This window comes from Condylura cristata, unplaced genomic scaffold (genome assembly GCF_000260355.1).
Source record: "Condylura cristata isolate star-nosed mole 26May11 unplaced genomic scaffold, ConCri1.0 scaffold00041, whole genome shotgun sequence".
Classification (NCBI taxonomy): domain Eukaryota; kingdom Metazoa; phylum Chordata; class Mammalia; order Eulipotyphla; family Talpidae; genus Condylura; species Condylura cristata.
In genome coordinates, this window is record NW_004567142.1 from 6,582,904 (window position 1) to 6,595,481 (window position 12,578).

The following is a 12,578-nucleotide window of genomic DNA, read 5'->3' on the forward strand; positions in this document are numbered from 1 at the left end:
CAGCAGGTGCAGCTCCCCGCCCCTGGTCCAGCTGAGTGCTGACAAAGAGGAGCAGTTTTCTTGCGCTTGTGCGTGGTATTGAGCAGAGCTGTGATCTGGTCTCATCTCTCAAGGGAAAAGGCTGGCTGCTTCTCATAGCGGTATGTGGGGTGTGGGATAAGATCTAGGGAGGAATGGGGTGTGGTTCGTGTTTAAAATACCCCCAGGTCTCAAGATCGAGGCTCTGAAGATAAGAACAGAGTGGAAGGTGGAAAGTGAAGGCAGAAAAAAGGAAAATTATATCCTGTCCACCAGCGCCACCTAGAGGTAAGAGGTGAGCTCTGCAGAGAGATGCTGAAGTGTCGAGGGAACTTGCTGTCTTCAGGCGTTGGCCGAGAGGAGGTGCATTTACAAGCATTAAGGGAGCTGCAGGTGAGAAAGCCAAAGCCCTGACAGGAGTGGGAGGAGCAGAAGCTCCAGGTGGGGAAATAAAGAAAAAGCTGACTTTGCCCACTGCAGCCCAGGCAGCCTGCCCAAAGCATTTTTATGACCAACCTGAGATTGTTTGTTGTTACCTTGCATGTGATTGAAGCACAACTAGGACGTGCAAGTCTTTATGACCTAAGATGACTGACTGTAAGGTCTTGTCCAAAGGTTTTCTCTGCACCCCCCCACCCCCACCCCAGCTCCCTGCTCCTACGGGCACGGAAGCAGGGTGTTAGGCCTAAGCGGTGGGGGTTGCTGGGTAATGGGGAGAAGCTGCTTTCTGAACGGATGCATCGATCAAGTCTGCATCCTTCCAGCTCAGATGCTCACACTGGGGCAACCAGCTCATCTGGAGCGTAGGGAAAATGAGGTTGGCCGGGCTTTACGCCTCGGACCTCCGTGGCTAACACCTGCGGCCGTGACCCTGTTAACACAGAGGGCGCGTGAGTGTGTGCAAGTGTGCACACCTGAGCTCAGAGGTCAGGGCTGGAAGGGCGGCGCTGCTCAGAGTGGCCGGCGGCGTCTGGCCTGTTTGCCCTGCTCACCGTTGAAGCCTGAGACTGACGCCAAGGCTCCAACATTCTCCTCAAAGCGCTGGAACCGATGGGGACCTACAGGGCCCGGGCGTTGGCACGACACCAGCTCACCCAGGATGCTCCGTCTCAGCCCTGTAACCGCCATGAGGCTTTTTAGCCCCACACCCTAGCAAAAAAACTCTGTCCCAAGAAGACCGGTGGTTAGTCACACTCTTCCAACAGCCCTGTCTCTCTACCACGAGGAAACAGAACCTAGAGGTTTGGAGAAAGTTCCCCAAGTTCCCCTGGCCGCAGACCCCTGCCTAACACTCCCGAAAGCGAGCTGCGCACACCACAACCCTTCACTTGGCCCCGTGTCTCCCACGGGGAAATAATTAAGAGAATGAAGAGGGAAAAACTGGACTACACTTGCTACAGGGCATGTGAATTTAAAAAACGAATGGTCAAGAATCACTGCATTAAGTTTATTAGACAATTAAAAGATGATGATGCAGCAAAAATAAAAATAACAGAGGAGGAATGAATGCCAGGGTTATACGTGATACCTACGGGGGATCGAGTTTCACATTATTTGTCAAGACGCTTGGATCAAAAGAAAATTCCTCCTCAGACTCACTGGACTCAAACAACTTCTGAGGGTTTTCTCGGTGTGTGTGTTTTGTTTCTGATGTGTGGCTCGGAAGTTTTCGAGAAGGAACGAACCAGAAGCTTCAGAACGGACCAGAAGCTTCGAGGAGGAAAGAGGAGCTGTGCTGAAGGGTTAGTACCACGGCAACAGAAGCTGGAGGCCTCAGGCGCAGTCTGATCTCCCGGATGCGCTCTGAGGCATCTGGCGTTTCTCATTAAGGGCCTGCTCCTTCCGCACGGTGAGACAGATGGCCGCCAGGATCCCCTGACTTTTAAAGAGAATGACTTCAGGGGCAAAAGGAACAGATCTTCCTCCTCATCTTGTTGTGCAAGGGCGGCTTTGTCAGCTGGGTCTTCAGGCAAGCAGCAGGGGCCCACGTGGGTGGCCCTTCAGAGGCCAACTGCTGAGGGGTGCAGGGGGACCCCGGCTGTGATGTCAAGTGCGCTTCAGTTCCCATCCTGAGGATCTTTTTCAGAATAATGCATGCAATTCCATTTGGAAATCCACACATGGAAATGTCACCTGACAGCAAGATGGGGTGTGTTAGCATATGTGAGCCTGGCGAAGGATGTTCTTGCTGAAACACTGGGACTGTGCCAGAATTCCGGCAGCCCGGTTCCCCAGTGCTTTGAAGATTGAGGTTGCTTTGCTGAAGAGTCCCCCTGAGCTGACTGGGCCCCGAGGTACAAGGGCCAGTACCGGCTCAAGAAAGCCACGGGCCCACGGCCTTTTTTGCCCCCCATTTTATCGATGGCCCCGAGGTCAACTACGTGTATGAAATACACCTCAGCCTATCTTTCCCATCCGGCCATGCTGAAGTCATGCTCCAATTTTTGGGAAAACCCATGCAGTGTTTTTGAGAGCTGTGGAAGCAGGAAGAGAGAACCCAACTTCTTGGTGTGTTATGAGCAAAGGACACGGGCCAGCTTCGTCTCCTCACCTGCGTGATCTCAGCCAGCCCGCTCCGCTCTCTCCCCGCAGGGAGCCCTCCCCACAGGGCTCTGCTACCTACTTCTTAGGACTCCAGTGCTGCGAATTCACAAGAGCCCGCGGGCTCCTGTGGCGCATCAGAAGCTGCCCTCAGTGGTGCCATGGTGTTTTGCTGGGCACAGGTCACTTCCTGGGTGTCTTCACCCTTCGGGGGAAAGAGACGGATGCAAAGGGACAACTATGATTACAAATGATTATATTGTAGGCTGGGTATTTGTGTCCTTTTTTTTAGGATTTAGTTTTATTTATGTATACAAGAACTGGGGTGTGAGCCAGAGCTGTGTGGGGTGGGGGGGGCGAGAGGAGTCACCAGCGACAGAGTGCGGAGCGGAACAGATGGACCCGCTAAAGCCCACGGCTGGGGGGAGCAGCGGGGAGAGGTCTGCTGTGGGTCACTCTCTGGCGGGGATCGAACTCGTGCTGCGGGGGCTGAGGTAGCACCGAGACGTTAACCCCTGCGCCGCCAGGGAGGCCCTGGACGAGGCACTGCTGAGGGGCACAGTGTGTGGGAGGTTACGCCGTGCAGGTCTGTATAAGCGTCCTGGGCCGGTCACTCTGCTCAGTAGGCCACATGGCCACGCCGCTGGGGCCACTCGAGTGAGATGAGTTAACGCCAAATTTAAAATTCAGGCCACACCAGGGCGTTCGGGTGTGCAGGGGGCTCTGTGGCTGTCTTGTCAGACACTGTGGCCACAGATTTCCAGCTTCATGGGTGAGGCCATTCCAGGACAGCTGCCACAGATGACGCGAAGCCACCAGCACGTGGCAGCGGGCCCTCCGCGCCCGCCATCCCTACTTGAGGCATGCCGGACGCCGTAGCTCCTCTGTGTCGTGACCGCGCTGAGTCACCAGGCCTTTGAGTTGAGAAGTTCGATTCTGTTAGATATGGGGGAGTTGCAGGGTCCAAATCTCAGGGGTGTCATGACTTGGCTCAGTGATAGCAGACTTGGGGGGCAGAACCCCCCAAGGGCCTACACTGCAATGCAGAGCCCATGAGACTTCTGTCTTCAATGTGCAAGGACGCTTTGCTCCAAGGTGAGTGACGTAAACCGCCTCGGTGCCACAGACCTGCTTTTAGCCAACAGGTGCCCGCCTCTCTAGCTGCCGTATGGAGACTTCTGGGTAAACTGAGGCAGCAACTTGTGATTACAGATGCAAGAGGAGACGCCTGCTCAGGACCGCAGCCAGCCCGAGCTGCAGCCTTCTGCCCAGAGACTTTGTCCACCACCCATGACAGGAAAATGGACTTCAGAACTAATCCAGAGAGCTTCACTGCAAACGGCGCGACACTGGACCTTCTTGCCCTGTCCGCTGAAGCTACCCCTATGTCCGGGCCCCGCAGGACCAAAGCTAGAGACTGACCGTGGTGGTGGATGAATCACAATTTCTGGCCTCTGCATCCTCCCGGTGACACTGCACCCTGGCCACTCCTGGGTCCGCAGCGGGAAGGCGCATGCACCCAGACACTATGACGGGACGTCGCCTCAGGTGCCACATTTCTCACAACAGGCCTCTGTCATGCAGTCAAGTGTAACTTTTTTTATCGCAGTGTGGCCTTGGCTCACACCTCCAGCCGGCCCCATCATTATCATTTGCTTTTTGGCAGGAGAGATTAGGACCTAGGTAACTCTGGGGTTTGTCATATGGGGTGACGGTGATCGCTGTGCTGTGCATTAGCGCTCTAGGATTAATTTATCTGGCCAGACCGTCCCTGCAGCCAGCGTGAGCTTCTGGGGGGCTCCGAAGGGGAGAACTCACACATACAGATTTCCTTTCCGGCCTCGGTAAATCTGCGTGTGACAGAAAAGACAATGAGCTCTCAGACTGCAGGTAAAATGAGTCTCAGAACTGAAAGCACAAAACAGGAAAGAAACGTGTCTAACTTTTCCTTTGAGGCTTGTGTTGGCAGACGCAGTTGATCCAGTGCGTCCTGAGCAAATAGAACCAAATGACCTTGAGCTGAGCCCCGAGGCTGACTGGAGCCGAAGCCTGGGTGGGGAATTACCCAGAGGCAAGGCGCACTCAGAGGAGAAACTCCAGTTTTCGGAAGCAAAGCCTCTTCCTACTTTTCAGGCCGCTAGTGAACGTCAGCCCCGTCCATGCTAACCTGCTTTCAGCCCGTAAAATTAACTCCGGTGTTCTCAACCCTGGTCTCCCGAAAATATGTAAACTACTTCCTTTCTTAACTGAGTTTGGGCTGATATTTAAACTCATCCCCTACTTCCTTGCCAGTTGATTTAAAAATAAAGCTGATTTCTCTCCTCAAAGAGCGGAGGTCATTCTCTGACCCATGGCTGGGTGGGGAGCCCACCGCTCCCAGACGCAGGTCCTTACTCTTCTATCCCGTGACCCTCTTAGGGGTCAGCCCCATCACTTACCTGTGAACTCCTGGTCGGGAAACTCTGAGAGGCTGGTTCTGTGAAAAAGAGAATCAAAGCTACAGCGTGGGGTCTGAAGATGTCAGGGGCAACAGGCTTTGGAGAGGAGACGGGACGGTCCCTTACAGACTGAGGCAGGCTTGCAGGGCCTGTGAACCAGGGCGGGGCTGGACACAGACCCAGTGCTGTGCCAAATGGGGTCTTTGGGGAGCGGAGGGGGAGTCAAACTGGCTTGCGTCAAGTTACCTCTCGGCAGACTCCTCTTGTGGTGAACCTACACAAATATACAGGAGGGACTTAGCACATGCGCACATGTTTCATTTGACTCCATTCCTCACCTTTTGAAAAAACCTTCTTCTCTGGACTCACCCTGCTGTGTGTACCGGTAGATGAAGACGACGGAGAGGAAGAGGAGGCAGATGGAGAGACAGCTGAAGGTGATGACAAAGGTGATTCCGGTGCCTGGGGGGAGGGTCGTAGGTCATTTTGGCTCTGGGGTCATGCAGAGGGAACTGAGCCCCCCAAGCATGGCACGGGGTCGGGGTGGGGGGACCGGGGGCGGGCAGAGACGCTGGTTTCCAATCTCATGGCTGACTCTCCCGAGTTGGAACCTCCACTGGCTTTCAGGGAATCAGCTCAACCTCCCTGAGCTTCCGTTTCCCCGTACAAAGTGAGGTTAACAGCAGCTCCTTTACTGTGTGGTTGGGAGTTCAATGCCACACTAACTGAGGGCCCAAAAGGTGACTCCAGGCGGCGAGCTCCAACATTCATCCTCAGTATCGCGAGCAGGTTAGGAGCTAGGTTCTGGCTCATCCTCACAACACCCAAGGTGAGTTTCCCTCCCCCATTTCATTCACATGTAAACCAAGCCACATAACCAGCCTGCTACTTGGTCAGGGTGGCCCTGGGTGTGGACTTCTAAAGAGGTGACCTTCTGAACCTGCTCAAGGGAACTCATCATTACCCAACTAATGAGGCTGGTACCAAGGTGACAAGTCCAGTCACAAACAAGGGCAAATCCAAACTCATCACCCAGTTCAAGAGTAATTTTCTATGGCTATTAGACAATGGAATATTACTCAGCTGTAAAAAAGGAAATGCTGCCATTTGTGACCATGTGGCGAATCTGACTGACACTGAGCTAAAGGAGATCAGTCATGAAAGGTCAAATGGGACATGGATTCTTTTAGATGGTGACCAAAACAAAGCAGAGAAGCAGAGAGGAGAGGATGGTGCCTCCGGCTGGGGAAGAGCTTGAGAAAAGGCTCTGAGGTCTGAAGTTCAGCATGGTGATAGAGCTGATAAAACTGTACTGTGTCATTAGAATTCGCTTAAAGTAGAGCTGGCCAAAGTAAATAAAGTAAAGTTAAATACAATAGAGGGGGGTCGGGGGTCCTTCCCCAGTCTACACATATAGCCAAGTATACCATACTCTCTGAATGTCTCTCCGTCTTATCTGTGGCTTATATCGCACTAACTCCAGGAAAGGAGGGGCTGCACGGAACTAGGAAATAACTTGCAGAATGGGGAATGCTCAAAACTACTCGCTTTGAAGCTCTCGGTCTAGAATCTGACTCATTGTGTAGGATAATGAAATTGCAGGGATAATGATTATTTTCTTACCCAACAGTCTACCCACACCCATTTGCCACTGACAGAGGCGGGTGATGTCCCCTCCCCAAGGGCCCCCAGGCCCCTTTGCCGTTCTTAACCACCCCAGATGGTGGTTTCCAATTCAAGCACCTGCATTTATTTATGGGGGGTGCAGCCAGGAAGAACCCAGTGTGTGTGCCCCTTCACCAGAGAGTATGTTGGGGGCTTTCTTAAGATCCTGTAGCTTTTCGCAGGCTGAACAAAAAAATGCCTTCGGAGGAACCAGAAAGTCTCACTCTTATTTCACATCTTTGTTCCCAGTCCTGTCCTCGTCCCCCGTCTCCTAAAACTCAGTCACTTCCACACTAATACTCATGGGAGAGTTGGCTTCCGGTGGCTTGAAATTCAAACAACAATCCCCGTGGATGCGGATGTGAGGAAACAGGGCGGGAGCAGCCTTATTCCTGACTGCCGGCTGCTTCTCCACAGAAACAGAGAAACATAAGTTTGCCTGCCCCTGCTGGTCGCCCCGCCTTGGGCTGACAGCTTCTTCCCCTAACGGTTCACTAGAAACGGGAAGTAAATGGTTGCAACACTGTCTTGAACCCTTTGAACTGGGTTGGCCCTGAGATGTCTAAATATCCTGTTTAAGTTTCATGTCACCATCGACACCCTGCCCAGGCAAATGACAAAGCGTCGAAGGTCCCGGTCTAAGTCACTCACATCACAAGGGATCCTGGCGTCAAAGTTAGGTGGTAAAATCCATCACCAATCTCTGCACGCCACTAGGCAATGGGTCCCCTTCCTTGAAGCTTTGAGGCATACGTCCCCAGGGGGACATCGGGTCGGTGCTTAAAGATGCTTTGTGCGGTTAGGGATTATGGTGGTTTCAATGAGCCCTTAAAAAATGCACTTTAAGGAATGATGTACATATTCCCTGGGGTGGCTGCAATAGAATAAAAGGAAAATAGTAAGTGTTGGCAAGGAGGTGGAGATATTGGGACCTCCACATATGACTGGTGGGATGGTCAATGGTACAGCCACATTGGAGAGCAACTTCGTCGTTCCTCAAAAAGTCAAACATACAGTTTGTCCCAGCAACTGTGGGAAGACACCCGAGGTGTCAGCATTAGATCTAGGGGCTCATGGGTGGAAGAGCATCTGTTAGAGGGAGGAGGGTGTGGGTGGAATATTGGGTGAGAAAATGGTCATCATCGTTACAATTTCCTGATCCAGCACAGTGAGTCAGATTCTAGACCGAGAGCTTCCAAGTCATCCTTTTCCTCCTTATGCCTGCATATATACCCAAGGAGATAAAAAGCACTCAGATAAACATTCGCCCAGTATTTGCAATAGCCAAAATGTACATGCAAAACAACAGCCAGCAACTGCTGAATGGATAAACAATGGGATTTTTTTCGATCCTAGAAGGAAATTTTTGTCAGTCAAAGAGCTGACAGAGACTCCTTGGAATGTTAGGGTAAGTGAAATAAATTGGTCTAGGGGCTCAGTGGATGAACCCATTTATAGGAAATCTCTGGGACAGGCAGAACCATAGAGGGAGAAAGGAGACTTGAGGTTGCAGAACTCGGGGGGTGACGGGAAGGGAGGAGTGACTGCTTTGTGGGTGTGCGATTTCATTTTGGAATGAGAATATCCTGAAATTGTAAGCCCCTGTACTTACAAAATACTGACAACAATGTAAGCCAGCAGTACTTCAACACAACTATTAATAACAATAAAAAGAAATATTGATTGACTCTCTAGATGCCACGTTAGCTATTAAAATCTGGATAAGCTCCCGTTTCAGCCCCAAACTCCCAGAGGCTCTGTGATGTATGAGAATCTCTGGGGACAAAAATCTTAGTAATTTCTTCATGGAAAAATAGAATCAGAGTAAAAGAATTTCTTATTCACCTATTTAGAGAATTTTAAAGCCTCAGCAAGTCCTGACCATAAATACTCCCCAAAATAACTCCCTGGTCCCAAACCAGTCACACAAACTCACCCCCATTCTTCACCCAACCTGATCATTATTTTTGTATTCTGCAAATTGACAGGAAACGCTGTGCTGCTGAGCTCAGTTTTTTTTTCAGAACTGGGTGTGCCTTGGCTGCATTCTCCCTCAGAGAGCAGGAGCTTCCCCCGCCCCCACACAGCTGCGCAAGTGACCCCGGCAGTGTCCTTGTGCCTTGGAACCCACGGGGTTATCCTGACTCGCGAGATGGACACCACGAGGAAACAGCTTCTCTGACCACCTTACCTGATTTTGCTGAGGGAGCAGCATGTCCTTTGCGGTCATCTAGAGAAGAGGTGCAAGACAAGAAAGAACAACGGTGATGTTGGAACCTGTAATCCTCAGGTCCTGGTCGCGGGCTTGATGCCCTCTCTGGGGAACAAAGACGAGAATGTCCCTCCACACTCTGGGGCTCACTGGTGCCCAAGCCAGGGCCAAGCTGACTCTCCTAAACGTGCCTGCAGTTGGTATTTTTAATAACAAAAATATTTCTGAATGGCACGGCTGATTTCGCCCTGCAAGTCTGATTCCTTGTCCACCTTCCCTCTGCCAGGAATGAGCACCGCCCTCAGCGCAAGAGACGGTGAGAACAGGAGACGTCGGCCCAAGCCTGACACGGCGCCTCCCGTTGAGGACTGGAATACTCTGGGCTCCCTGGTGGCGCCACAGGCACAGCACTATGACGCTGTCTGCAGCTGCAGCACGAGTTTGCTCCGCATGCAGGGAGCGACCCACGTGGCACAGCAGACCGCTCCGGCCCCGTCCACGGCTCCCCTCAGCAATGGGTCTCAGTGGACCCGCTTGTTCTGCTCCCCGCTCTCTGGTAAATCCCCTCAACCCCACATCTCTGGCCTGTACCCCAGTTCTTGTGTGCTTCAATAAAAATAAATCTTAAAAAAAACGGACTGGGGCAATCTCTCTTCGGTGATGTTGACCTCTTCATTTTGAGCTGACATAAGCTGCTGGGTTAATACTTTGTTCTGAAATAGCCTCCCTCACCCACATGGAGACACACTGAGGGCCCCTGAGGGGCGCCTCCCCTGCGCTCAGTTTCCAGGTCCCCACTTCCCTACCCTCCAGGCACATGTCTGTCTTCTTGGCTCCCTGGATTCCTTCCTCCCCAGGCGGGCCCCACCACGGAAAAGGAGCGTGTGCACCTGCCAGCCTGAGGGCTCCCTCCTCACCCGCGACCTCCAGCCACAGGCCCCCGCTCTCCTCCGACCACTCCTGGGAGCTCATTGTCCTGTAGGCACAAAAGTACGTCCCAGCATCCTTCGGCTGCAGGTGAGTGAGGACGAATTCAGTGTAGTTCCCTGCTGACCTCTGCTCATGCTTGTACCTGGGGTCCTGCAACTTTGCTAAGGCGAATGTCACATTCTGGAAGTGAGACTGACACGTCAAGGTCACGTTGCTCCCGCGTTCAACCACCGAGCTGGGCAAGATGCTGAGGAAGGGCCTAGGAAGCAGCTCTGGAAAGAATTCAGAGCTCATGTGACTCTTCATCTGGGGGACCACCAAAACCTCGCAGGAGTCACGGGATGGGGAGGGAGAGGCCAGGAGACTTGGGGTGTAAGAACCAACAGAGCAGAAGAGGGAGAAGACTCACCATTCCTCGGCTCGTCTCCGTAGCCCAGGCGGAGCCCTGCGAGAGAAGCTCTCATGAGGAGTGAGTGGGTGCCCGTCCTTGATTATAAATCGGGCAGAGCGCGTGTGACTAAGTTGCCAAGGACGTCCTATTTCTTGCAAAGGTTTCACTTGACCTTTTTCTTTGTTCTTAGTCATCATTCAGCAGATATGTTTAGTCGGAAAACAGTAACGCAAAGAGAGCTGTGCAATTGCAGATTATTCGCAGTGACCAACCGTTGGAAACACCCCAAGTGCCCAGCTACACGCGTGGGTAGAGATGGGCTATTTACAGACCACGGAGTGGCATTCACTGTAGCAAACAAAAGCGATGAGATCCCGCCATGGACGTCGCCGCCGATGGCCGTGGCGCAGCTGACGCTTGGTGAAGTCAGGTGGAGAAAGACAAAACTTTACGTGTGCGCTCACGGTGGCGGACAGCGAAGGAAAACAAAGCAGCAAAACAAACAAACTCATACACAAGAACAGAATAGTGGTGACAAGAAGGGAGGGCGGAGCGGGCGGGTCCCCCGGGTAGGAGGGAAGATTGCGTGATGGTGGTGGAAAATGGCTCCCTGGGGGTGAGCAGACTGCAACCCGTCTCGACGTTGACGCACGAGCCTGCACCCCGAAACACAGAATGCTACAAGCCCGTCGCCCCAGACTCAGCGGCCTCAGGAGGGGCCCACCCTGCTAGTACCTTTGGACTTGTGCCCCCCAGAACTGTGAGGGAATAGCCCGCCGCGGTTTTCAGTCATCTGGCTTGTGGTACTGCAACATGGCAGCCCGGGGGTGGGGGAGGGGAGGGCGAGGGCCCTTCGCTGCCCAGCTCGTCCCCAGGGCTGGGGCACGATAAGCTCAGTGTTGAGGGAGAAGCACCGCTGCGCAGGCAGGCAGTACCCAGGAGGAGCTGGGCGCATGCGTCCTGGTGGCCTCCACAGTCTTCTCCCGGAAGGAGGAAGCTGGGGCTTAAGTGCAAAGCCTAGAGCTCCTGTGTGACTGGCCCGAGGCTATAATCTGGCTCTTGCTGAGGCCGTCTGATCCTATGACGGCAAGTTGAGGATGGTGGCGGGAGACGGGGCTTCGGGGCTTCGGTCTGCCCAGGAAATTTCCTTTTCATGCATCGGCCCCAGGCAGGGCTCTTCTGTGCCCGTCCTTTGTACCCAGGCCCAAGCGAGGCCCAGCTCCGCGGCTTGACCCATCCGGTGAGCACGTCCAGCCCTGCTCAGGCTGAGCAAACGCAAGCTCAGGTTCCCCTTCCCCTGTGAGTGGGCACCCAGGGGCTTGCGGGGGGAGCATGCCCACAAACTCACCGACAGCACGGAGCGGCGCGCAGAAGCCCCCATTCTCAGTTCGCGTGTTCGCGGCACCAACACACCCCCTCTCACGGTCCAGTCCGGTCCCGGACACTCACCAAGACAAAGCAGGGACAGGACTCCTGTGACCATAGTGTCCCTTCCGCCTGGACCAGGAGCTGCTCTTCTGGTTTCAGTTCCAAGGAAGAATGGCCACCGAGCGCTCACAGTGCCCGCTGCCCCCAGAGGATGGGTATGTTGGCCCTGACTGCTCCCCACAGCACCTCGGGGACAGCTTCCTCCTCACAGCTGACTCAGGAAACCAGAAGCCATCAATGACAACATCCTCCCCACAGCCTGGGGTGAACGGCCACCTGCCCTGGCCCCATCCGACCTCACCTGAGGTCCAACCCCGACATTTTCTTTTCCAAAAAAAGATTTTTATTTTGTAATCATTCCAGAATGATGGAAACAGATCCCCACCCCCACCTCCACACTGCGCCGCCATCCCAGACACCTCGGCCGCAGCTCCCAGGCTGGACTTCAGGAGGAGGAGGCCAGCCGGAGGAGCGCAGGACGCTTTCGGCGGTTTTGGTGCGTTTGGCTGGGGCCTCTTGGGAGCCAAAGCGAGGTACCCCTCCGCCGCATCGCCCACTCCCATCACTCATCCTTTGCTACCTCCCCGTCTAGCGCGTGTCACGGCCGATCCAAGCCCCACACCTGCCTGGACGCCCCGCTCCGGCAGTCCCAGCAAGGTGGTCAGCACATAGTGGGCACTCAAGAAATAACACCGGCCGGACCCAGCTCCTGACGGCTGACCAAGGGTGCTGCTCCGTCCATTCACGCTCCAAGGGGCGACGGCCCGGGACGCCTGGGACTCCAGGTCCTGCCCTGCGTTACCCCCTGGTAAGGGGGCAGGGTGGGTGGGGGTGGGCGGGGCGCAGTGTTGGCCCAGAGCCGGCTCCGACCAGATGGACTGCCTGAGCGCCGGCGCCGGTGCCAGGGCGGCGACTGCTCTGGGAGGGACAGGACACCCTGCGGAGTGCGGCCGGC

At 54.1% G+C, this 12,578-nt stretch overlaps 1 protein-coding gene across 1 annotated transcript in view; it reads right to left on the reverse strand.

The window, feature by feature from the left end:
- Positions 1-5,329: 5,329 nt before the first annotated feature.
- The window catches only part of VSTM1 (V-set and transmembrane domain containing 1), a 12,058-nt gene continuing 4,809 nt past the window's right edge, over positions 5,330-12,578 (reverse strand). The window contains exons 3-7 of the mRNA XM_012733545.1: positions 12,345-12,541; positions 10,214-10,249; positions 9,792-10,076; positions 8,854-8,892; positions 5,330-5,459 (exon numbers count right to left, since the gene is read on the reverse strand). Of these exons, the coding sequence (XP_012588999.1) occupies positions 5,332-5,459; positions 8,854-8,892; positions 9,792-10,076; positions 10,214-10,249; positions 12,345-12,541 (685 nt within the window). The 3' untranslated portion in view covers positions 5,330-5,331. The remainder of the gene's footprint in view (positions 5,460-8,853; positions 8,893-9,791; positions 10,077-10,213; positions 10,250-12,344; positions 12,542-12,578) is intronic.